General features: G+C 39.1%; 2 protein-coding genes across 6 annotated transcripts in view; both read right to left on the reverse strand.

The window, feature by feature from the left end:
* Positions 1-362: 362 nt before the first annotated feature.
* On the reverse strand, positions 363-20,523 carry LOC122552756 (multiple coagulation factor deficiency protein 2 homolog). Of its 5 annotated transcripts, none has more exons than XM_043695676.2 (4): positions 19,995-20,523; positions 4,828-5,016; positions 3,210-3,369; positions 363-1,828 (listed from the first exon to the last, which is right to left on the reverse strand). In XM_043695676.2, the coding sequence occupies exons 1-4, from the start codon at positions 20,087-20,089 to the stop codon at positions 1,697-1,699; spliced, it is 576 nt and encodes a 191-aa protein (XP_043551611.2). In that variant the 5' UTR covers positions 20,090-20,523; the 3' UTR covers positions 363-1,696. The 5 variants fall into 5 exon arrangements, with proteins under 5 accessions (XP_043551611.2, XP_043551617.2, XP_043551613.2 ...); XM_043695682.2 differs by having other exon boundaries at positions 19,869-20,034; XM_043695678.2 differs by lacking the exon at positions 19,995-20,523 and adding an exon at positions 9,580-9,640.
* plekhh2 (pleckstrin homology domain containing, family H (with MyTH4 domain) member 2) overlaps positions 20,284-26,378 on the reverse strand; it is a 118,655-nt gene continuing 112,560 nt past the window's right edge. The window contains exon 30 of the mRNA XM_043695674.2: positions 20,284-25,311. Coding sequence (XP_043551609.2) covers positions 25,126-25,311 — 186 coding nt within the window. The 3' untranslated portion in view covers positions 20,284-25,125. The remainder of the gene's footprint in view (positions 25,312-26,378) is intronic.

Here is a 26,378-nt window from a genome sequence, read left to right on the forward strand (position 1 = left end):
TCTTCCTTCACATCACAAGCAACAACAGGAGTAACACTTCATGTGAACAAAGTGGAGCTTTAAAAACAGTGGAGAGAAGAATTAAAAGTAAAGTAGACACATAAAGGAAAGCTGTAGCTTTCTGTTGCAGAAGATTCCCAACAGAAATCAACACTTATCTGTAGACCTTTTCCTTGGGCCAACCTTCAGCACTTTCGAACTACCTCCACCTGAAACTGGCGTATTGAACAATTTAACCAAAGAGCTCAGTTAAACTTGTCAGATGATCTATTACTTTAACTTACAGGAAGACCTTAGTAAAGAATTTAATCACTGACTTAGGAAGCCAGTTTGTTCTCAAATACAACTATGAACACAAGATGTACCATATTTAATGGTATAAGATTGATGTACCATTTAATACACTAGTATGGGGAAAGAGTGAAGTCATAAATGTGCTTGAAAATAAATTTACAGTGCTCAAGACTTTAAATGCAGTTTAAAATGTTTTTGAAATCACAGAAATCCATTTCTTCTTAACTCTCCCATGAAGTTTCGAAATTGGTTTGTGAATATAATATACACTCCTTGAATTTTATTTGTGAGTTTATACTTTATAATAAATAAAACTGCCAATAACAATGCACAAAGTGTTTGTGCATTCAAGTACATACAACACTTTAGGTTGGAATTATAGTTAGCAACTCTGCTCCATTCACCAGAACCACCAATTAAAAAATGATGTATTGCTGAAGATAGAACATTAACAGATTTCAAAATAGTAATACTCAATCTTTTCAAAAAGCCAAACATTTTAAAATTAATACATTTTATCAACACATGACAAAACTAATGCTGTTGTAAACATATAGCTTTTAAACGAACACTGATGCTGTATCCCAAATACCACAGAAATGCTTAAACCCTCTCAGTCAGTAGCATGTACTCTTCTTTTTGCTTCTGACGGCTCAGCACAGAATGATAGGTGGAAAACCATGTCCGACACTACCAAATGGTATACCAAAAACTGACCACTGAACAGTTCAATGTCTTAACTAAAAGTCAATTGTAACAAAAAGATGAGCAGTTACAACATTACATTACACAACTGAGCTCCTGAAACTAAAAGTATATAGTTTATTTCACAAGCACTACCTATCAATTTTCATATGTACAGTAATACTATATAACTAGTGCATGTATTGGCCACCCACATTTGATTTGCAGGTTTGAAGCAACAGACATTGAACATGAAAGTATTTACTAGAATAAGAATTATAATTTTCTAATTTATCCATTTGCCTTATACTGCTAAATAAAATTCTGACTTACGTTACTTTGTAATAACATTTTAAATACAAATTATTCAATGTGATGATCTAAAGTGAAATGTCAACACTTCAGAGTTAGTTTTACTTATAGTATGTTGCTAATGAAAAATTCACAACATTGGATAGCAATGTAACACGCTACCCTTGTACAGGTTTCATTTATAAATTGCACAAAAATATTCACAGGTATCCAGTGAAAGTTTAAAAGGTTTGCAGTCATTACACAAAAGCTAACCTTCTGTGTTTTTAAGAGGCTGATAACCTATGATTGGCTCAGTTGTTAAGAAAATAAAGTTAACTGACCTTCACCAATAATAAAAATATATTTAATCGTTTCCGCTATGGATATCAGAAAATGGGTATTATCACTCCTTGATTTGTCCTTTTCACTCTAGTGATTTAGCAAACTCAGCATAATCAATGTATCCATCATTATTCTTGTCATCATCTCTTAAAACGTCATCAATTAAACTAACAATTTCTTCTTCACTCATGGGCTGTCCTTGGCCACCACTTTCCTGTACAGAAAAGGCAAAACAGAGAAACAAGTTTAAGAAGCTAAGAAGAACAAAAGCCATCAAATTGTACAATTTGCCCAAATGAAAACAAAAATCAGTAGGTTTAAATATTGTTACAGTTAAAAATTATATATTAGTTCTAATTATATACTTAAATGTATTGTACGTCAAAGCAGGCAACCAATTCCAAAAAAGATACGCTGAAGAAGCTTATACCAGAAATATTATCCTTTCTCTGCTGACTAACTCATCCATACTCAATTTTTTCTGTTTTTGTTTCATTAAATCATATTTTGCTGCCAAGAACTTCAAGTGGCTGACTATGCTGTTCCACAAATAAAAACAGACATTATTGGAATAGCTCAGCAGGTCTGGCAGCACTACAGGGAGAAATCAGTTAACATTTCACGTCGAGTGACCTTTCCTCAGAACTGTTCCAAGGGTCACTTGACCCAAAACGTTAACTCTGATTTCTCTTCACAGATTCTGCTGGACCTGCTGAGCTTTTCCAACATTGTCTGTTTTTATTTTCATTTTCGATTTACATCTGCAGTTCTTTTGTTTTTAATATTCCAAATTGCATACTGACACATTAATCATAACAATTTGCATATCAAGTAAATTGAGCCACAATCTAGATTGCAATTTTATTAAATGAGAAGAATTTTAAACTGCAAGCTTCACTCAACTGCCTGTGTCTTATGATCCTGCCCCACTAGTTACTTGATGAAGGAGCAGTGTTCTGAAAGCCAGTGCTTCCAAATAAACCTGTTGGACTATAATCCAGTGTTGTGTGATTTTTAACTTTGTCCACCCCAGTCCAATACCAGCAATTCCACATCTTTAAAACCTGACTGCTTAGTTATTTTGTGCTATGAGCTCTCTCTCTACCTTTAGGAGACCACTGTACTGGGTGGAATATACTTCATCTCAGTCAGTGGCCTATAAAAAAGGTGTTCAATATAACATTGCACCTTTGATAATTAGGGAAAGTACACCTGACTTTAAATATTTAGTAACTACCAGGTAAGTGCAATTCTTGACATATGCAAGCAAATTCAGCTTGCAACAGAATTGGAGTAGTACGGTCTTCAGCCTCAAACTGGTTCTGTAAAGCATCTGAAACCTAGCAAATTGGTGTATAAAGTTGATATGTATTGCTGACAGATAAGAAAATTAAATTTACTTTTGTAATGTGTATTGACCCTAAGATGCAATCTGCATTCAAAAAATTAAGATACTTCAAAAGAATCTAGTAATAACTTCCACTTTGGGTGAATGACTGAGTCAAACAGAATCAGATCTTAAATTTTAAAAAAACGAAAATAAAATTGGTTACTAAGAGACAAAAGATTAGTGTTCCCAGTGACACAGTATTTACCTCTTTGTGTACGTGTGTGATGGCTGATATTAATTCCAGTCCATCAAGAAGATTATTTCCATCATAATCGTGCATTTTGAAGTAATGAAGTTGAAGTTCTTGTGGCGTCATCTCAGATTCTGGTTTGTCTATCACACCATCTAAGTGTTCCATAATGTGACTGCGATATCAATAAAAGCATATCAATTACTTACAATGCAGTTTTCTTTTACTCGCCCTTTACTCTCCTCTAATATTTCCTTTGTGTAACCAGACCTCTGGCGAGGCTACATCTCTTACAGGCATCAAGGAAAACAATATATTTGCAGGCCTGAAACATATATTTATGCCTTTGCTATTGACATGGAGCCAAAATCTCAAGCACTTCAAATTGTTCAGAAGGGTGCTACATAGATTGGAAACTTGGTTGCATTTTCAGTTTACTCTAAAGGATTACTGGAGAAATTTTGCAGGTGGTTCACGTATCAAATATCTTGAAGGAGTTGTTAGGCTGGAGCATCTAATGACCATAATCATCACCAAAATGAGAGAATTTTAAAGAATTATTCCCATCTCATTACAATGAGTGCTGGATTTTACCTACTCTAGATGTGGGGCTAGTTAATTAGCAGGAGAAAGTGAGGTCTGCAGACGCTGGAGATCAAAGCGTAGTTAATTAGCAGGCAAAGCTCTAGGAAATTCTGAACAAGGTAATACAGGTAGTGGTCTGATAAAATGGTTCTCCTTTTCCTGTGCTGTAAATGCTAATTTTATCATCTCCTCAGAAGGAGATAGTCATATTGGACTCAATGTTAACCCCATCTCTCTCCATAGATGCTGCCAGACCTGTTGTGTTTCAACAGCTTTGTATGTGTTTGTTGCCATAAATGGAATTTGTTCACCCAGATCTGCATACTTGCTGTAGGATACTTTGAAAAAATTCAAATTATTCCTAATATCAGTAATATCACGAAACATAAAGCATTCAGTACAATTCTCAGATACAATTAAAGTTTGGAAATCTATTCATGACAAACATAGAGTCTCACTGTAACTCTGCACATGCTTAAAATTAATCCATCCTGAATTCCAAAGTAGTGCTATTCTTCCATTTTAGTCTTTGCAACATGAAAGTACACCAGCTCATTTCTTACAAGCACTTATTGAACCAGTACATTTAAAATAGTGGTATAGTAAAACAACATATTGAGACCCCATTGTGCTCCAGGAGCCAGTGTAGAATTAGGCAAACTTTTGCATTAATTCGCATCCAATTCTCAGGGTGCTATTCATGATTGTGCAGAATATCTCCCAGATTAAACTATTGAGGACTGAGAGGAGTTGATAAAATTGTTTTATGAATAAACAGCAAGAGACAGAGTGCAAGTAAGTAACAGACAGAAAAGGAGTCAGAACCTCAAAGCACCAACTCAAAACATTTTGTGTGGAAGACAAATGACTAGTCACATGTCATGTGCAAATGTAAATGAGGGGGGGAAAAAAACATCAACTTCCAAATTAAAACATTTTGGTAATTGTAACACTTCTGTACACCTTAGCAAATTAAATTGAAAATGAATTAAATGTTCAGTATAAACGATAGTTTATTTGCATACAGTGAAAACAGTGAGTTACATACTCTTTATCTTGAACAAGGTTCTTATCCAAACGAATGTTTGGTCGATGGCCCTCAGTGACTTCAAAATCAGGTGGCAGATGACCTTGAGCAAGAGTTGAATGCAGATGCTGCCGTCTCCACAGGACAAGACATAGAAAGCCTATGAAACAGCTCCTCATAATTCTATTCCAGTTCAACATGGTGTGGATCCTGTATAACAATGATATATCATTAACTTATTTCACATTTGGCACTTTACATTTGAAAGTCTCAACTTTATACAAAGCAATAAATATTTTGATGTGCTGCAATAGTTTATCCTGGATAATAGTTTTAACCTGGATGCAGCTAACTTTCATTTTGAAGTTTTAACACTTCCCAACAGGATGAAAATTCTGTTTTGGTTAAGAGATAACTTTATAAAGCACTCTCAAATTCAGTTCGCCAGATGCAAGTTAAACAGGGTATTGCTTTATTTTGTTAGAGAAACAATCGTTTTTTCCTCCCAATGTATTTTTTTCATTCAAATTACCTCTAATACACTATTTTTCACCCACAGTAAACTGATTGGATTCAATATCTATTTACTACTAACTCTACATTAAAAGCTCTATATAAACACAAGTTGTTTAACAGGGCAAAACATATCAAGGTCAGTCGCAGGTCTGTTAAGAAAATTTGACACCATACCACAAAGGGAGATATTAGGATACGTGATCAAGTTGGCTCACAAAGAAATGTTTTGAAGTGTATTTAAATAGGAGCCAGAGGTGGAGGCTATATGGAACATACAGTAATGCCTAGCTTAGGACCAGTACGCTTACTTACAGGTTAACAAAATCAAAACTCAAGTTTCAACAAACTGTGCTGACTAATCATTCATGACGACCATTCTGGGATAGTGCAGACCTAACTATTTATGTACTCAATTGTCAGGACAATCAAAGAACGTGTTCCAGTATCAGTCATTCTGCCTCTTTCCTCAAAGAGGATAATCATTAACTAATGATGATTAACCAAATAACTTTGTACAATCTTATTACAGACTGATAAATGTTTAAAGTAACTGAATGCACAGCAATTATATGACAGAACTGCACCACAAGATAGCTTTTTATGAGAAAAACAATAATTGTACATACTAAGAAATTAAAACAAGCATCAATAAATGTAATACTTAAGTTTATTTGAGAAGGCTTATGCTGTAAACTCAGTTCCCATGAATCTGGAGAGTATTCACTTTTTCTAGGACCATCCAAAAATTAAGCCACAGCCTTCTGGAATTTGCTTTAATTCACAGAATGCCTACAGGGCAGATCGAGACCATTTGGCCTACTGAGTTTGTACCAACCTTCAAAAAGAACACCCCACCTGGATTGTGCAAACTTGCCCAAGGCTGGAACTGAACCCAGATCCCTGGAGCTGTGAAGTCGCACTGCCATTCTTAATTCTCCTTTGTATTCCAGCTATTCCTCCAAGTAGAAATTACATTGCAATCCTTCCATTAGTTTTCGGCTAACCAGTCTTCACACTCATCAGGTCCTTAAGAGAAGTGGAATTTTTCAGCTCCTTGCCTCAGCTTTAGACATACAGATTGTTTCTTCTCCTTCTGCACACCTATTATTTCCAAGCTCAATATTCAAACTGACCACTTTCTTCCGCAAGGCGGAAAACCATTGTAGATTTCTTCTGTTAGCTGCAAGCTAGAGCATATCTTCCAGATGCTTTACCTTGTGAAATCTAAATCAAACTGCCCATTTCTGTCAGCAAACAGAAATTAAAAATGAAAACATTCCAATTAAGGCTGCACCCTGAATCACCATTGCCATAGCAGCCCAATTCACAATGCCTATTTCCAAGCCAAAATGTAGTTTAAGTACCTTTTAACTCCAAAGTTTTCCATGATTTTGGGTAACCACATGAGCAACAGATCTTCAACAAATACAGAACAATGATTCCTAGACTTTGGCATAATTGCAAAGCTAAGAGCAAGTCCCTTGTTGTTTATGATCCTATTCTTTCTAGCTCTAATATCTTAAGGCAAGATTGCAACCATATGATTGCTAATTGCCTTAGCTTTGTTAGCCATTTAACTTGCATTCAAAAATTATAATTCCTAAGACAACAGGTTAGATTCCTAAAACATTAACATCAGATTTTCACAATGTATTATAGAATTGAACACTCAGACAAGTGTTATATCTTTGTAAAGAGTTGTTTTACAGCACAAAACTTGAGCATTGATGAAATAAAGAATTGCCAAAGGTTTTTGCCTTGCACATATCATGACAAATTGCAAGAAATACCAATGTAAAGGCAAAAATATTTACATTGCATGAGAGAAGAGTATTGATTAGTTGGCAAGTGGACTCTGACTGTTAGAGACGTTGCCATTTAAAATGCACCAGTTAATGATTGACAGTTAACTGCAAAACTTTCTTTAAATTTTAAGCAAGACAGGTGAATTCTAGTTCTTCAAGGCATTCCTTACAGCAATGAACCATAGCATGGCTGCCACGTACTTTATTGCATTGACACAATTCAGTGTTCATACATTGTCTGAATAAAAAGAACAGGATTCAGTGTACTAATAATACGTAGCTCCTAGCAGATACAAATGCACTATAATGTGGGCCTGAATGACAATCTTAAATTGGTTAGCTGCATGACTCCTTATGATCAATTTTGTAGCAAATATCCATTATTTGTTTGTAATGCTGAAAGATAGTGCTGTATCAAACGTGAATGCTGTATTTGCAAGCAGTGTAATTCATGCCAAACACAAAACTCCCAAATTCAAAAAGGCCTAACACAGATGACACCAAAATGAGAGGTGTAGTGGACAGCAAAAAAGGTTACCTCTGATTACAACAGGATCTTGATCAGATGGGCCAATGGGTAGAGGAGTGACAGATGAGAGTTTAATTTAGATAAATGCGAGATGCTGCATTTTGGGAAAGCAAATCTTAGCAGGACTTACACACTTAATGGTAAGGTCCTAGGGAGTGTTGCTGAACAAAAAGACCTTGGAGTGCAGGCTCATAGCTCTTTGAAAGTAGAGTCGCAGGTAAATAGGATAGTGAAGAAGGCGTTTGGTATACTTTCCTTTATTGGTCAGAGTATTGAGTACAGGAGCTGGGAGGTCATGTTGCAGCTGTACAGGACATTGGTTACGCCACTTTTGGAATATTGTGTGCAATTCTGGTCTAAGGGTTCAGAAAGGATTTACAAGGATGTTGCCAGGGTAGGAGGATTTGAGCTATCGGGAGAGATTGAATAGGCTGGGGCTGTTTTCATTGGAGTTTCAGAGGCTGAGGGGTAACTTTATAGACTTTTATAAAATCATGAGGGGCATAGATAGTGTAAATAGACAAAATCTTTTCCCAGGGTTGGGGGAAACTAGAACTCAAGGGCATAGGTTTAGGGTGAGAGGGGAAAGATATAAAGAGAGACCCAAGAGGCAACGTTTTCATGTAGTGGGTGGTACATGTGTGGAATGAGCTGCCAGAGGAAGTGGAGGATGCTAGTACAATTGCAATATTTAAAAGGCATCTCAATGGGTATATGAATAGGAAGGGTTTGGAGGGATATGGGCCAGGTGCTGTCAGGTGGGACTAGATTGGGTTGGGACATCTGGTCGACATGGACGAGTTGGACCGAAGGGTTTGTTTCCATCTCTATGACTATGACTATGACATACGTTTGATTCTTTACAGCCAGAGAGCGCTCACTCGGAAAAGTGCTATCAAGATGCTTGGTGATGAACGGTGGCATCACAGCTCTTGGCATATCCAAAGAACTTGCCAGCTACAAAATGAATATATTCCAGTCCCTAGAACTGGTTCTGCTTTGACCATATCTGTAATAGGCACTAAAACATAAATATATAGCACATTCTGGCCTAAAGATCATTCCAAGCCACAACTTCTTCCTCAGCTTAAAAAAAACGAATTCATATGACTTAGTCTAGCTGGTTGGTCCTATTTTCAACTGTTGTCTGGTGTACAACCCAATTACAGAGGACGTAGCAACCCAGTCACAGGAATGTAAGCTTGAACCTAACTCCAAAAGTTATTCCACATACTCTCACACCTCCTTCACAGCAGCAACACCCCCAACCCTGCACATCGATCACTAGTTAACACTGCTCACACAACTTCTCAATAGGTAGGTCTTAATGTTAGACAAACAAATCCGCTGGTTTAGGGCTATCAGAAGGATGTCTGGGTGGGAGTGAGGAGAGAGGTTTCAGGTTTCGAAGGAAAACAATTCAGTATCAGGCACAAGGGTAAGGATAGTGCAGAAACCTTATCACCTTGGACTCCCAGACCTCACCCCCTTCTCCCTTTTACTCAGAGACTGGAGACAGACAGGCAGCCAGCTGGGGAGCCGCTCGCACCCCTAACTCTGATTGGCCCAAACGGACATTCCGAACTCTTTGTGACGTCCAAGCTCTGACTGGCAGTCGCACCCATCAACCATCCCGCCGCCGTGTCTCACACAGAAACGGACAGACAGAGCAGGAAATTTGCCAGGATTAGGGCAATTTTTTTTTAAAATTGGGGAAACGAAAAAGCATCACTCGACCGTGACCGCTTCGGCTCGCCTCTCCCGTCAAAAGGACTCTTCCCTCCCCGTTCAAACAGGTAATAACTTCCACCGGTGAACAAATCGGCGCCCACTGCGGAATTCGCGACAACTGTGATCGATCTCTTCTGCTCAGGCTTTCCTGTTCCTCGCTAATGCGCGCGACAGCCGTTACTTTGAACCTACCTTCGCGCGCGACTCACTGACAACCGCGTCTGCAAGAGGGGTAAACCTTTGACCTCACGATGCCCCGCCCACCTGTGAGTTGATTGGCGGCACGGTTACGTGTCGGCTTTCCCCTGTGTACGCCACGTGTGTGTGTGCTGGATCTTGTACCCACTCCCTGACTGAGGTGACGAGTGCTGTTAATGCAAATCATCCTGAACTAACCACAAACCCGTGCCAGTTTTCCCGCCTAACACATCATTCTTACAAACTTAAGATACTGGCTGTACAGCTCAAGAGTTTCACTTTCTTTCTCGACCTTCTCCAAAGGCTTAACTGTGATAGAGGGAGAAAAAACGCTGTTATGAGGAAATGCATGCTGAATTCTCAAAAGTGTACAACATAGCACAAACGCATTTGGGTGTATAACATCACTAGTACCCATCCCCGAACAAAGCAGCAATGTAAACATCATAGATAATGAATTTCAAAGTTTGTGAGAAGATTTGTAGCTCGGGTGCTTGTTGCTGTGATTCTGTTCGCCGAGCTGGAAGTTTTTGTTGCAAACGTTTCGTCCCCTCTCTAGGTGACATCCTCAGTGCTTGGGAGCCTCTTGTGAAGCGCTTCTGTGGTGTTTCCTGCGGCATTTATAGTGGTCTGTCCCTGCCGCTTCCGGTTGTCAGTTTCAGCTGTCCGCTGTAGTGGCCGGTATATTGGGTCCAGGTCTATGTGTTTGTTGATGGAGTTTGTGGATGAGTGCCAAGCTTCTAGGAATTCCCTGGCTGTTCTTTGTTTCGCTTGCCCTATAATGGTAGTGTTGTCCCAGTCAAATTCATGTTGCTTGTCGTCTGCGTGTGTGGCTACTAGGGTTAGTCCATAGTCCTGAAAGCAACACCCCCAGATTCTATGGACTACCTAAAGTGCACAAACCAGACATCCCACTCAGACCCATAGTATCACTACCAGGGACACCATCACACAAACTTGCGAAAGAACTACAGCAGAAACTGAAACACTTGATCAGCGGATCCAGACACTCTATACAATCAACACAGGAATTCTTTGACATCATCAGAAATATACACAGACAAGGAAGAAACCATGGTCTCATTTGACGTAACGGCACTGTTCACGTCTATTGACAAAGCCCTAGCTAGAGAAACAATAGCCAACCTGCTGAACAGACAAAATAGACAACAGGACGTTGAACCCATCAACAAAGACGGCATACTTAAACTATTGGACTTGTGCCTCACAACACACTTCACATTCAACAACCAGATATACAAACAAATCAACGGAACAGCCATGGGCTCACCGATCTCGGGACTCATAGCAGAAGCAGTAATGCAAAGGTTAGAACAAACAGTTTTACTACAAATTCAACCCAAACTCTGGGTCAGATACGTTGATGACACCTTTGTAATCATTAAAAACACGGAAATAGAGAATATACACCGGATCATCAACTCCACACTCACAGGAATCCGATTCACGAGAGAGGAAGAAAAGGACAACCAACTCCCATTCCTAGACGTGAGGGTACAGAGAACACCAAACGGAGAATTCACCACTAAGGTACACAGGAAAGCCACACACACAGACCAAGTCCTGAACTATGAAAGCAACCACCCCAATACACACAAACGAAGTTGCATCAAGACACTGTTCAAAAGAGCCACAACACACTGCAGCGCACCAGAACTGCAAAAAGAGGAAGAGGAACACCTATACAAGGTATTTGCAAAAAATGGATATCCTCGCAATTTCATCAACAGATGCCTAAGGGAGAGACAACAGAACGAGGACATGCCGCACTACCATACGTCAAGAACATCTCTGAAATGACAGCCAGACTACTGTGACCACTAGGACTTATAACAGCACACAAACCAACAGCCACTCTCAGACAACAACTCACCAAAACTAAGGACCCGATACCCAGCATGAGCAAAACTAACGTAGTGTACAAAATCCCATGCAAGGACTGCACAAAACACTATATAGGACAAACAGGAAGACAGCTAACGATCCGCATCCACGAACATCAACTAGCCACGAAACGACACGACCAGCTATCCCTAGTAGCCACACATGCAGACGACAAGCAACATGAATTTGACTGGGACAACACTACCATTATAGGGCAAGCGAAACAAAGAACAGCCAGGGAATTCCTAGAAGCTTGGCACTCATCCACAAACTCCATCAACAAACACATAGACCTGGACCCAATATACCGGCCACTACAGCGGACAGCTGAAACTGACAACCGGAAGTGGCAAGGACAGACCACTATAAATGCCGGAGGAAACATCACAGAAGCGCTTCACAGGAGGCTCCCAAGCACTGAGGATGTCACCTAGACATAATGAATTTCCGTAACTTGTTTCTAAAATCACAGCAATTCCTGTCGTGGCTTTAGGACAATCCTATTCTCATTTTAGTCCACAATCAACAACACAGAAAATGAAATAATATGGTTTTAACAATTCTAAGCTAAAACAAAAGATTTGAAAACTCCAGCATGAGATCATGAGGCTCAGAACTCATGATAGAATTTTTAAAAATGTGTGGAAGGAGGTCATTCGGCCCATCAAGTCCGCACCAACCTTCTGAAGAGCATCCCACCCAGACCCACCCTCCTGCCCTATCCCTGTAACCCTGCAGAAGGGCTTTGGCCCGAAACGTCGATTTTGCTGAAGCTCCTCGATGCTGCCTGAATTGCTGTACTCTTCCAGCACCATTGATCCAGAATCTCTCCCAGCTAACCCACCTAGCCTCACCTTCCTGGACACTATGGTTAAAGGTGGATAAATCCCCAGAACTCTGTGGAAAGGTAGAGAAGTGATTGCTGGGCCTCTTGCTGAGGTGCCGGAAGACTGGATGATGGCAAACGTGGTGCCACTGTTTAAAGAAGGGCGGTAAAGATAAGCCAGGAAACTATACACTGGTGAGCCTGACCTCAGTGGTGGGAAAGTTGTTGGAGGGAATCCTGAGGGACAGGATGTACATGTATTTGGAAAGGCAAGGACTGATTAGGGATAGTCAACATGGCTTTGTGCGTGGGAAATCATGTCTCACAAACTTGATTGAGTTTTTTGAAGAAGTAACAAAGAAGATTGATGAGGGCAGAGCAGTAGGTGTGATTTTTATGAACTTCAGTAAGGCGTTCAACAAGGTTCCCCATGGGAGACTGATTAGCAAGGTTAGAGCTCATGGAATAAAGGGAGAACTAGCCATTTGGATACAGAACTGGCTCAAAGGTAGAAGACAGAGGGTGGTGGTGGAGGGTTGTTTTTCAGACTGGAGGCCTGTGGTCAGTGGAGTGCCACAAGGATCGGTGCTGGGTCCTCTACTTTTTGTTATTTACATAAATAATTTGGATGTGAGCATAAAAAGTACAGTTAGTAAGTTATAAAAGAGACCTAAGGGGCAACTTTTTCACGCAGAGGGTGGTACGTGTATGGAATGAGCTGCCAGAGGATGTGGTGGAGGCTGGTACAATTGCAACATTTAAGAGGCATTTGGATGGGTATATGAATAGGAAGGGTTTGGAGGGATATGGGCCGGGTGCTGGCAGGTGGGACTAAATTGGGTTGGGATATCTGGTCAGTGTGGACAAGTTGGACCGAAGGGTCTGTTTCCATGCTGTACATCTCTATGACTCTATCTATGACTATGGGCAATTTACCGTGGCCAATCCACCTGACCTATATTTGGGCTATGGGAGGAAAATGGAGCAGTCATATAAGCCCATACAGATATCGGGAGAATGTGCAAACTCCACACAGTCACAGGAGGGTGGAATCGAGTGTTGTAAGGCAGCACTGAGCAGCTGTGATAGAGAAAACTTCTCCCAGCTGCTGAATGATGTGAGCTGTGATGAGTCAATTGGGAAAATATGGCAAAATTGAGAAAAAGATTTTCAACAATGAGGGGAAAATGTTCCAATTTTCCACCTGTTTGAATAGTGAACAGTGAGACCCCTCTATACATGCATTACTATCTCATCATTACCTTTTTTTGCCTATACACAGTTTATTGTTCTCTCATGTAGTGGATACTCTAAACAGTGATTATTCCCGAAAGTTAAAGTTAAAATTTTCAACTTGCTCCTCAAGGCCTTCATTTGATCAGAAGTTTCCAATACTTTAGCGTACCCTCCGTGAGTAGTGAAAATACTTAGCTCACTAATCAGTATCCATTCAGAGAATAGATGAATGATTGATAGATAAATGATTCAGTTACAATATTTTATGGTACGGAAGACATCTACATATCTGCCAACTCAGGAGAGACAAGCCTCAAGCCCTATCCACTCTTTCCATGGAGATTGGCATCAGACACACACTAGCCTCACCATATGATTATAACATAAATCCAATTTATAATAGTATTCCACTTCAATAGTGGAGGACCTTGATACCTTTCACGTATTGCTGCTGTCAGGCTACTTTGTACACAGGAAGAGGCATCAATTGAAACAAGATGTGTGTCAGGGTTCTTTGCTTGCTTTCTAAGCATTCATTCCCTTTGCATGTTGCATGTCCACACCATCTTTGATTTGCCTTTATTTTCTTGCCTTTTTCCATTTTGCTACCTCATTCAGAACTTACAGGTTCTCAGCATTTCTCCTGTTGGCATGCCTTTTAGTGCAGATGCAAAGTCAGCCAGTTTGTCATGGTTGTCAGCAGTGATCAGTCAAGGGGATAATAATGTTGCTATGTGGCACCATTCTATGTCAATATCACACCTACAGCATGTGTCACCAGCTGACACAGCAATCATACTGAATATGCTTCAACCAAATGGAAACGTTTTAAAGTCTAATGGGAGTAGTCTCAGTTATGTCAAGGGAAATTGTTGTCAGTTATGGGTTTCCACCACAGTCAGCCAAGGACAGTGTCCACTCTCGGTCCTAGGGCTTCAACAAGGGCAGTCAGCCACTTGGGGTCATTTGGGTAAAGGGCTCTGCATCATGGCAGTCCAGAGAGTGGGCCACAGCTCAGTCTTGTCGGTCCACTGCAATCAGTCAGGGATTAGTGATAAATCAATCAAAAAGCTGCACACACATCTGACAAGAATCATTAGCTCGTGCTGTCCCTCCAAGTTGGTAAGGGCATGGGACAAGGTCAGTCCTTGGGGGTCTACTCACTGAAAGTGAAAGTGGGTTATCAATGGCCACAACTGTGGTAGGAAATATAGGGAGTTCAGTTATGGGGTTTGGAGGCTGTCTCCTAGGATGCAAAAGTGACAATATTGTTATGTGGAAATTTAAAATCTAAGGGTGAGAGACGACAATCCATTGAGGACATGGGTTATTCTTCTGGGCCTTCTTCTGTTTGAGAGTACAGATCATCATGAGCATGGTACCATTAAAGGCATGCATACATATGAAATGAGCAGTAGAGGCTTCCTCCCAATTAATTTCATCTCACCATGTCAACTTATCCTTCTATCCCTTTCTCTCTCATCTTCTTATATAGCTTCTCCCTCAATGAGTTTATGTTAATTGCCTCACTCATTCCATTTGACATCAAATTTTATGTTGTTATTACTCTCTGAGGATAGAGGTTTCTCTTGAATTCTCTATTGTACTTATTGCTGACTGTCTTATATTTATAGCTGCTAGTTTTGGACGCCTTCCTAAATAAAAATCATAACTTTTGTGTGTGCATTTTATAAGTGCTTACTAGATGGACAATAATGGGTTTTTATTCAATTTTCTATTGCAATTTTGATTTATTCAACTCAAATTTCATGCAGCAGAACTGGATGTAATACAGCTTACAGCATGCCTTGATCAATATTAATCTTAAGAAATTATTAAACACATGAGGTTGATAAGATTTGAAAGAGATCGTGAAATATTTTAAAATCTATACTTTTTTCAGTCTTTGAAGTGGGCTTTTCTGGTCTAAAACATAGCTGCTAAAAGTGCATGATGTAAGTAGTTTTACTGTTGTTGCTGGGAATGGAGGGTTTGAGTTATACAAATAGGCTGGGACTTCTTTCACCGGAGTGTAGGAGGTTGAGGGGTGACCTTATAGTGGTTTATAAAATCACGAGGAGCATAAATAAGATGAATAGCGAAGGTCTTTTCCCTAAGGTGGGAGAGTTTAAAACTAGGGGGCATATTTTTAAGGTGTTAGTGGTATGTGGATGTATTGAACTGCCAGAGAAAGTGGTGGATGCAGGTACAGTTACAATGTTTAAAAGACATATGGATAGTTACATGAATAGGAAAAGTTTGGAGGGATATGGGCCAAGTGCAGGCAGCTGGGACTAGTTTAATTTGGGAACATGGTCAGTATGGACTAGTTGGACCAAAGGGTTTGTTTCCATGCTGTATGATGCTTTGACTATAATTCTGTAAAGTTTCAATCAGCAAATACTTGGACAAAGCTTAGGCACCATCCTCCTGGAATCTCACAGCACTGCATTGTATGGATTTTGCAATCAACAAATACAACAGAACAAGACTGCTAACATATGTCATCAAAACTCATTCTTGCTGCAAATATTCCAGCCCAGGTAAGCCTCCTTTGAAAGTTCTTAGACTTTATCTTCAACTGAAAAGTGAATTAAGTATTTATACACCAACCTCATATTGCTGTGTCTTTGTTAATTTTGCTAACTTCTGCCTCAGCTAGCTAAATCTGTTTAAATGTTTGTGCAAGACAGATCCTTCACTGGACATAAACTTGCTGTAGTTTAAAAATCAATTAATGTTTTCTGTAAGTTTGTATTTTAAAACATTTTTCTTCATTGTAAGCTCTTTCCTTTCCTTTTTCTTCCTTCTATGCTTGTGTAGGTTTTGCGACAACCATCCCTTGAGTTTGACTGCATGAATAAACCATGCTTCTAATTTAACCCAGAGGGAGTTTGTTGTGTGTCTGTTTAAAAATTGGACTTCAAGAACAGGATTTCAGGAAACACACCACAGCCAGTTTCAAAAGAAATAAAAAGATCCTTGCCTACAGACAGAGAGAAAAATAAAATTGTTCAATTTACCTCTCTCCCCTATCTGTATCAGAAATTGAGATTCAAGTCTGTCATTTATCCACAAGAAATGAGTCAAAATCAGAGCAGAGTCCAGATTTAAGAAATAAGCTTAATCAGTTACTAAAATAAATCAATTGAAAGTCAAGAAGGAAAATTCAGTAGTTGTAATGATCTTTAAAACAAATAACCAATTGCAACAATTTCTGGGTTGCAATGTTCATATATACTTGGTCAATACTATCAACATAATCATGGGCTGAAAAAAATTAGTTTGTTTGAGAAAGCTGTATCTTTCACATATCATGGTATAATCTACCTTACTAGGGGTTCCACCACTTAATGTTATCTCCTCCTTTGTTCAACTTATATTCTACTTTTAGGGGGTTCAGTTAGCTCAGGCTGGTTTGTAATATAGACTGATATAGCATGGGCTCAATTCCCATGCTGGCTGAAGTTATCATGATGGACTGTCTTTCTTAACCTTTTCCCTCGCTGAAGTGTGGTGACCCCTCAGGTTAAACTACTACCAGCCATTTCTCTGTAATGGGAAAGTAGCCTGACGGTCTAGTAAGACTAAGGTAACTTTACCTTTATTCTATTTGTATCAATAACTAATTCCCTTCACTTAATCTGAAAGAAAACTTTTGCAAGATCTTTTTATAATTACAGCATGATAGATCCTCACTTCAATAATGTTCACTTGAGTAATCCAGCTCAGCTAGCAAACCTCAAGATTATTCCCAAACTTGGAAAACTCCTCCCTGATGATGGTTAATTCATGATGAAGGTTGACTTGAGCAAGATACCGGCATGTCCAAATCATATACAAAGATTGTTATGCATGTAAATCCTTGCTATTTTCACCTCTGCTGTATGTTAGCCTATGCAAATAAGTTAACAGGGTAGTTGAAGGGCTCACTATCTATTCTCTTGCCTCTTACCCAATGACCTGGAAGTATTAATTGCAACCCCTGTTCACTAGCCTCACTCTGCTAACCCTATAGTATCATTGACACAGAAGGAGGCCATTTGATCCACTGTATGACTGATAGCTCTTTGAAAGAATATCCAATTAGTTCAAATCCCTGGTCCCTTTATCATAGTTTTCCTTTACAAGTTTAATACAATTACTTTTGAAGTGTTTTCTTTAATATGCTGTCAGCATCCTTTCAGGCAATATATCCCAAACTATAATTACTTGCTGAACAATAATTTTCCTAATCTTGCCTTTGCTTTTTCCCCCACTTATTGTTACTTTTCATTCACTCTTATGAGTACCCAACATCTTCTCGGTCAGGGATTAACATATTCAGTCAGTCCTACTCATTAATTCTCCTCTACTTATAATTGCCAGACACCTACCTGCAGCTCGTGTCTTCCATTCAGTTTATTTGGCACAACCTTTTCTCCACTGAACAGACAAACCCCTCACCTCTGCTCCCCAAATACAGACCCTTTGTTCTCGGTAGCAGATTAGGCTTAATCTTTAGCAAGTCCCTAATTATTCTACTTGGAGTCGTTCAACATCTTTAACTTTTGCAATGACTTTTATTTTTGAAATGAGTTATATTTTGATTGAATATACTGAATCAGTTTCAAAAGTAATCTTGTTTATTGTGTGGTCCATAGTACCACAGACCGTTTTTGAAACAGGAGTTATCCAGTTGCTTGCGTATTAACATCACATCTTAATTTATGTTCTAACTAGTGTTTTCATTTGGTAATACTTCAAGAGCTTTAAGAGTTACAGGCAAAAAAATCATTAGAAGTTGTTACTTTCAAATTAAGTAATCAACAGACTGGAAATTGGAAAGGTACATGTTTGAAACCAATGATGTGGAGAATGGTGTCAGATTGAATATCAGTTAAACTATTGTTGAAAATCAGGTCCTCTATCCTAATAGGTGTATAACTTAGCAAATTTACAAATTATGATTCCATATATCTTTACCAAAAATGCTGATGAACATGGTGTATGACATTTTAATATACTGTGTGACATACAAGACTGCTATACTATCTCTATGCACATATTAACTAACAGCATATTAAAGACAAGTGCCAACCATTTTAAATGTAGCAGTGCATTATTTATTAAATGTTAGATAACTCAGTGAAATGATCAGTTTGTATTCTCATTCTTATAGCAAAATAAATAATTGAATATTAGCTGTGTATTAAATAGGAAAAAGACTAAAAATAGTTTTAATGGCATGTCACATATTAAAACAATACAACTGTGTGGAGATGTATACCAGATCATCTCACACTTACTTAGTTATTACAATTATCCATGTAACAAACATTTTAAAACAGTGTAGATCATTTTGCTAATTTTTAAAAATAGACAAAGATATATATAAACAAGCTTGTGAACAAGTAATAACTACATTGTTACAGAAGCTTATCTTGCAATATTCCAAGTGAACCTTGACTTACTATGACACAGCAAACATTAACATTTTATGTGCATTAAACATGATACATCAGCCGTCACATAATATACAATCTCCTTACAGAACATGTCTCAAATGTTTGAAGTTCCACAATATCAAATTCCTCAAAGCCAATGATTCATTATCAAAAAAGGGGAATCCTGATTTAAGGTAACAATGCATTGCAAGGAAAATAATAGAAATGTGTGACTGTTAAGGTGGAAGAGTTTGATCTGAACTTGTAGGTTAAAAACTTTTTATGAATTTTCTTCCCTTAAATGAAGAGGTCTGGTCACACAATTATAAACTCTTCTCAGCATCCTAAATATATTTATCCGTGATAAAATTATTATAACATACCTGAAAACAGATTGGCTGCCGTTATGTAATATATCCTGGAATACACTTCACGAGAAAGAAAAATATGCAACTGGCAAAATGCCTTTAAAAACACGGTCCAAAACAACTCATACGATCGTGATAAAGCTGAATCTTGATTTACTTGTCAGAAAACGTGCATGCTTCGATTCCCACCTTTCAATTTAATTTATGTTCGGTAACTTGAATAATTCTGTGAATTTATGTAAATAATGGTTTCCAAAAAAACCCACTTTCCGATAAAGGTGCGGCATATTTATTTTTTCACTTTTAAAAACACATTTAAATACGATATATTTTTATAATACGAACAATCATGTCTTTTGGCACGATAAAATGGTATTTCTGTTCATTACTGTTCATTTTACATGTACACTCACTGTTAAAAGGTCACAAACATGGACAATCTCCTCGACCAGCATTTTGTTGGTCATTGTTCCTAAATCTTTCAAAATAAAAACCTAATCAAGAGGCTTGCTCAGTCCTTACCAGCCTGACGTGTCACAAGAAACAACATTCAGAAAACTTGCATGAACACTATGTATGCTGACAAATGTAGCTGAAGTGTAGCAATTTGGGTTGATTCAAAAGTACAGTCCATAAGTAGCAACTTACAAATAATTATTCTGAACGATACCGAGGGGAAGCAACAATAAAAAAAAATTATAAAGAACGAGAACGACATTGGATGGTCCCGGAAATGAAAACATTGTGACGTGTTATCTGTTTGCTTCCATGGTCTCTGCGGCCAGCTAACGCTGACCATGCTTTTCATTGCGAGACAAAGCAGCAGGGGGCGAATGGCTAGAATTATTTAAAGATAGTCCGCGCTTCGTGGAGCAATTGCTATGAGTCATAAATGAAGACTTTCTGACGTGGCAAATAAAAAGGAGAAAGGCACGGAAAGCACAAAATCCAAGTTTATTGGATCCTTGTCTGAAAGTTGTTGTATTTTTAAAAAATATACTTTATTCATAAAAATCTTATATACATAGTCACTGAAGCAGTCCTATACTGTAGCTTATGAAGATACACAAATATTGGACATTGACTCTAAACAACAAGCAAACCAAAGATATTTTCTTACGTGTACAAGACTGTATTTACATACTTTTGAGGCTCAGGGCGAAGGTCTGATAACTGAACAGACCCCCACTTAACTTCGGCAGAAAGACCTATCTTTCCAAATACACCTTGGTGGCTGCTACCCCAAGCTTTAGTGCATCCCTCAGCATGTAGTCCTGGACCCTGGAATATGCCAGTCTGCAACACTTGGTTGAGGTCCACTCCTTGCTCTGGAAGACCAACAAGTTTTGGGCAGACAAAAGAGTGTCTTTTACTGAGTTGATGGTCCTCCAGCTGCAGATGATGTTTGGTTTGGTATGCATTTTGGGGAATGGACTGTGGAGCAGTGTTTAGTGGACAGTGTGTGGGTAAGTGTGATCCCAGTGCAGGATGTTTAATGGGAACGAACTGTGGAACAGACTCTGCATCACAGACAGTTGCTCAGGACAAAAACTACTGATCTTTCTCGAGACTTTCTTTGCAAAGGCACTTTCCATCTGATGTTTGACAGTCTCTTCACCAACCGCTTCAAGGGCAGCGTGTGGTGGTGCAGAGTCTGGGCAGAAATAAAGGATCTCACAGGTAATGCCCTCACCACCACCAAGCAAGGTCTTGGTGCTTGTTGGAAAGTTCTGATAATGAGGCATTCTGCCAAATGACTTTGACAGTCTGCTCAGGTAACAGCCTGACAGGATCCACTCTCTCATTTTCCCACAGGCTCTCAAGGATGCTGCATGCTGACCACTTCTTGATGGACTTGTGGTCAAAGGTGTTTTTGTTTATAAATGTCCCCATGAAGGACAGGTGATATGGAATGGTCCAAATAGTTGGTGTGTTTTGCGGCATCAAGGCCAGACCCATCCTATGCAACATCAGAGACAGGTATACCTTAGTACGTAGTGATGCTTAGTATTTGCGTACCGCGGGCCTACGCACATCTTGATGCAGCTACACACAAAGATAGTGTGGGATATAGGTAAATTAATGTTTCTTCTGCAGTTCTGTAATTCTGCAATTATAATTTCTGATACAAAGTAAATGAACTCACATCAGTGTGTGGTTGTTTCGGCCGGGAGCTGAGTCAACAAGAATGGAAACTATGTGGAGGAAATATATAATTGTTTTTGTATTAGCTAAAGTTGTATGCCAGCGTGAAACGTGATTGCATAACAATGGTAGACATTATGGGCAAATAGATAAGATGTTGTGAGGGGATGAAGTTAGGCCAGATTCGCCTGTACAAACATCTGTTTCCCACTTTTACAGAGACACAGGAACAAACCCTAATTAAAGAGGTCATAGGGATCAGAGTGGCTTCGGGAGAAGCCCAAATGGAAAGAGTAGATACTGATGAAGAAAGAATATGTCTAACAATGACCTGCAGTGGGATGAGGTCAAACGGCCTTGTGAGGCCAGAAATAAGCATTTTGTCACAGACAAGGCCGGATAAGATAAGAGATAAGCAGGAGTGGTGGGACCAGTCTTAGGGAAATGGAGGATGTAAACAGGGGGAGAAAGAATGAAATAAGAAAAATATGTAAGAACCAAATTATATAAATATCGGGAGCTTGTTGAATTTGGTGTGTATGTCCTCTGCCTTGCCTGGCACTGGACATTACACCCACTTGCAAGTGTAAAAATAAAGGACACTACTGATTCAGATTTTGTCTCGGACTGCAATTATTGAAGTGTGTGAGCTTTGTTTCTCACAGTAGCCATCAGGATGAGGATGGGTTGGGTACATTCTTACCCCCCCCCCGCCCCACCCCCAAATAGTGCTTTGTACATGGTGTCCCTGAGGACATGGCTCATCTTAGATCTCCAGATGAAATGGAAGATGGCTTTGGTGACTGTAACAGTGCACGTTCTGAGAATGGGCCAGACCTGCGCCAGGTACAACAGAGTACCTCACACCTGATGACCACGTTCTTATCCGTATTGGAGAGCCAGCGGTGCTCTGAAAAGCCCAGTTTCTGCCTCACCTTCGTGATATACTCCTCCCAGGTTTTTATGCATGACCTCACTCCTCCAAACCGTATTCCCAGCACCTTCAGGTAACCTGTCCTGATGGTGAAGGGGATAAAGGTTTGCTTAGCCCAGTTCCCAAAGAACATGGCCTTGTTCTTACTTCAATTTACCTTGGCTCTCAATTTCCATGACACTGACCATCATTGGAACTCCCAATTTTGAGGCTATAACCTGTAGTTGAGCTGCGAAATGGCCCCTAAATGATATTCATAGATACTGATACTTGGGAATATTCTCAGGTACCTGCAATTACTTCCGAGAGACCTATTCAGCTGGTCGAGCAATTTTTTAGTCAAGAAATAAAAAAAAAACACTGCAAGATTTGGAAAACCCTTCTTTCTACTGACCAAGTGTCTTGGAAAAAACAAATCAAGACTAGTGTTGCTAGGCAACCTTCAGACATAGGCCCTTTTTCTTTCAAGCCAAGTTTGTTCATCAACTAAACGTGATTTGTTACTTTTCTTAAAAGCTTTGCTATCTCTTTTTCAAAGTTAATTGAATTTTCAATAATTAGCAAGTGAATCACAACACACATTACACACTTTTATTTATATTTCAAAACACATTGGTTGTTTCAATTTGCCTGCTGTTATCACCCACCCTAACCTAATTCCTCAGATGTCGCTGCATTCTTTTCTCTCAAGTCAAATCCTGATCTACTGAAACTTGCTAACAAGAAGATTACAGTTGTTGTCTGGTGAATTAAACTCTGCCTTGCAAAGGCTGAACACCAACTCTCCAAGTCTTCCTCCTCTGTCCTCTAGGACAATGACCTTACTGCCGAGCATCATGCCATTGTTTTCTGACCTCAACAAAGAGATATGCATTAAGAATCCTGTCAGAAAGTGTACAGTTAATGTCAAGGAGCATAGAGAAGTCCAGCATTTGTTCAGCAAAGAGCTTTGCAGAGTACGAAGGTTATTTTTTCCAACATGGGAATATTAGATAAATCAATTTGCCCACTTTTGGACCCAAATATATAGTAGATTCTGATTGGTGGTGTGCAGCTTCCACTGCAGTACCAACATCTCAGTAAAAGATCAGATTGCAATTCAGTTTTTTGCCATCTTAAGCTGTGGACAGGGTTTTACAGTAATTTATCCTCTGATTACTCTGTTGTTATCTTGTCTCGTGAAAGTAGCATGTGTCTTCCCACCATTACCATTCTGCAAATGCTTTTATTGTTGCCCATCAGCCAGCCAGCATTTATGGACTGTCACTACCCCTGCCAAGATAAAGTCCACAATGGTGTTTGGGAGCTGCTCAAGGCTGTATTTCAAGACCAGCTGTAGTCTTCTCGACTGAAAATCAGCAGTTTTCCACCAGCCATGGACAACGCTGTTTTGAAGATTGATGACAGGCAAGGATGCCCAGAATGCAGAGAGGAAAAAAAAAGGAGTGTACAAGGATGAATGAATTGTTTACTACTGTGTGCAATATGATACAATTTTATTTAGGAATCTGGTTTGGTGTATTTATTTGGGGTGGAAATGCTGGACAGATAAGCCATTTAGACTTGAAAAATGACCAAGTAGCTTCCTTAGAGAGAACTTTATATTGGTATAAAAATGTACCTCTTTGGACAACTTCAAGCTGTGACATTATGATTACATTTAAAAAAATTATTGATGTCAGATGGTTCTTCTTCACAATGGTGAATCATGGAGAGATTCTAGGTAGCTTAATAGGAGCATAAATTCTGGAATAATTTAAGAAATATTTGGATTCTGCAGAGATGGAATTCTAGGGCCATATAGGATAAACTAAGTGAATTATCTTTCTCATCTGTAGTATCTCATGCCTTAGAAAACCTACAATCCCTGTGCTTTGAACATAGTCTCAGTCTTGTTGCATGATAATTTGTGTCCAGGACAGGAAGGTTAGTGGTTGGCGATGTACGTTATAAAAATTACATAATTATTCACCAATATCAATAAAATTGTTAAATAGAGATAGGGTTTACAGTTTGGGATGAAAATGTAGAAATTTAAAAATGTTACAGTACTTGAAAAATTATCACAAGTAAATAATAAGGAAAAATTGCTTATGAGGAAGTTGTACCTCAATTGATTAAATAACCTATCAAATTACAGTGACAGTTCTGCTACAAAACATAGGAAATAATATACATTTGATTAAAATTAAAACCATATGTTCAGACAGAGCAAGCCTATTGTTTATTTTCAATGAGAGCATGAACTGTTTCAGAGGTCACAACCAAAAGTATATGACTCTCAGTACAGAGGAATCTCAATTATCCAAATGACATGAGCGGGAAGTGTTTTGTCAGATAATTGAATGTTTGGATAATTGAATGCCTGATACTCAAGCATCAGGACCATGTGATCTTGCTGGATAATCCAAAATTCGGATAATCAAATGCCGGATAATCGAGGTTCCTCTGTAGTAGGTAGTCCTTTGACCAGGAGAACTTGAATCCCAGTTATTTGACATAACTCTATAAATGTTTTGCTATTCATTCGCTTGAACTACTTCTGTTATCCTGCATGACACAATGGGAACTTACTGAAATTGATTTAAAATTTCAGATATGCATGTTTGGTGAGTTGCACACAAACCTCAAATTGTTTTTCTCGGCACAGGTAAGGACACATTTTAACATTGTGTAGCAAATATTTCAACACTTAAACTATTACAACAATGTTGGTTCTTTCGTTGGCCTGGGATATGAAAGTAATGGCTGACTTCCCATGTTCTTTAATTTGTGTCCTCCCGTGTGAACAGAAAGTGAAGATGGAAGTGACATGTGGTGAACTGTCCCTTTCTGATGATGGAAACCATTGATATAACTGGCTGTCAGCAAAGTGATCTCTAGAATCTGTAAAGAAAAACTTATCAGTCCAAGTTCACCACAGAATTTTCTTTTCTGTGTCCTTCTAGACATTAATACGTAGCAAATGAGAGGCACAGCATTTCCAGTATATCTAATGTCGTTTTAAACAGTGCAAAGAATAAAAACAAATCACCACATAACAAATATGTGGCTGGATTTTTCCTTCTGTGCTCTGGGTGCACAGCAAAGAAAACAAACATTTTCATTGCCTACATACATAGGGGAACATTGAACAATTAAGCGTTAGCTCTTCATCTCGCTTCTACTCTGACTTTTCTGTCCATGGCCTTAATGGTCTTTGACTGAGCACTTTACACCCTTCCAGAGGCAACACTGCCCTGTTTTGTTTCCTGTTCCTTGAATGGTCTTGGCTTCTTTCTCATGTATTGTTTAAAATTCTTTATTTTGCTCCTGGCAGACAATTATAATTTTTCCATTTACAATTCCTGTGCACACATCTCGGGTTGGATTTGAAGAGGCACCATAAAAGGTTGAGAGGCAGCCCGCTCATGATCCTGATGGCTGCTCCTTAGCAACTACTTTAAGGTGAGACTTCTTTCCCTTTATTGAGAGGCATTTCCGCAGGACTGTAGTTCTAGTAATGAAACTAGGAGCCACTCTTGGAACTACAAGTAGTTCCCAACGCTGAGGAACCCAAACTGACAGGTAATTCTGAGATTAAAGATTACAGCAAGGAGGTGAGTGGGGATAAAAGGCATGAGTAGGGTGGAGCTTGGGGCAGATACTGTGTTCAAAAGACCTGGGATAAGGTTAAAGGGAAGGATTGGTAATAAGTGAAGGGAGGAAATTCTCCAATGGGCCCATCAGGCTTATAAAGGAGATTGTCCCTTGCCAATCACTAGCCCATGCACCTAAAGCATAGTTTTTAGCCTTTGAGTAGTCAATAGACCCAAGGAAGGAATAGCCACCCAGTGCCACCCTCACCCCCAACCCCCTCAGACAGGTTCGAAGCAGGCGAAAATAAGTCAACCTTTTTGTGTGTAGGTGCTTCCGTCTTCAAATCTGCCTGTGGAAAAGCATAAATCCAACCC

Source organism: Chiloscyllium plagiosum, unplaced genomic scaffold, assembly GCF_037043375.1.
Source record: "Chiloscyllium plagiosum isolate Xiang-an unplaced genomic scaffold, Cpla_swu_hap1 HiC_scaffold_10, whole genome shotgun sequence".
NCBI classification, from domain to species: Eukaryota; Metazoa; Chordata; class Chondrichthyes; order Orectolobiformes; family Hemiscylliidae; genus Chiloscyllium; species Chiloscyllium plagiosum.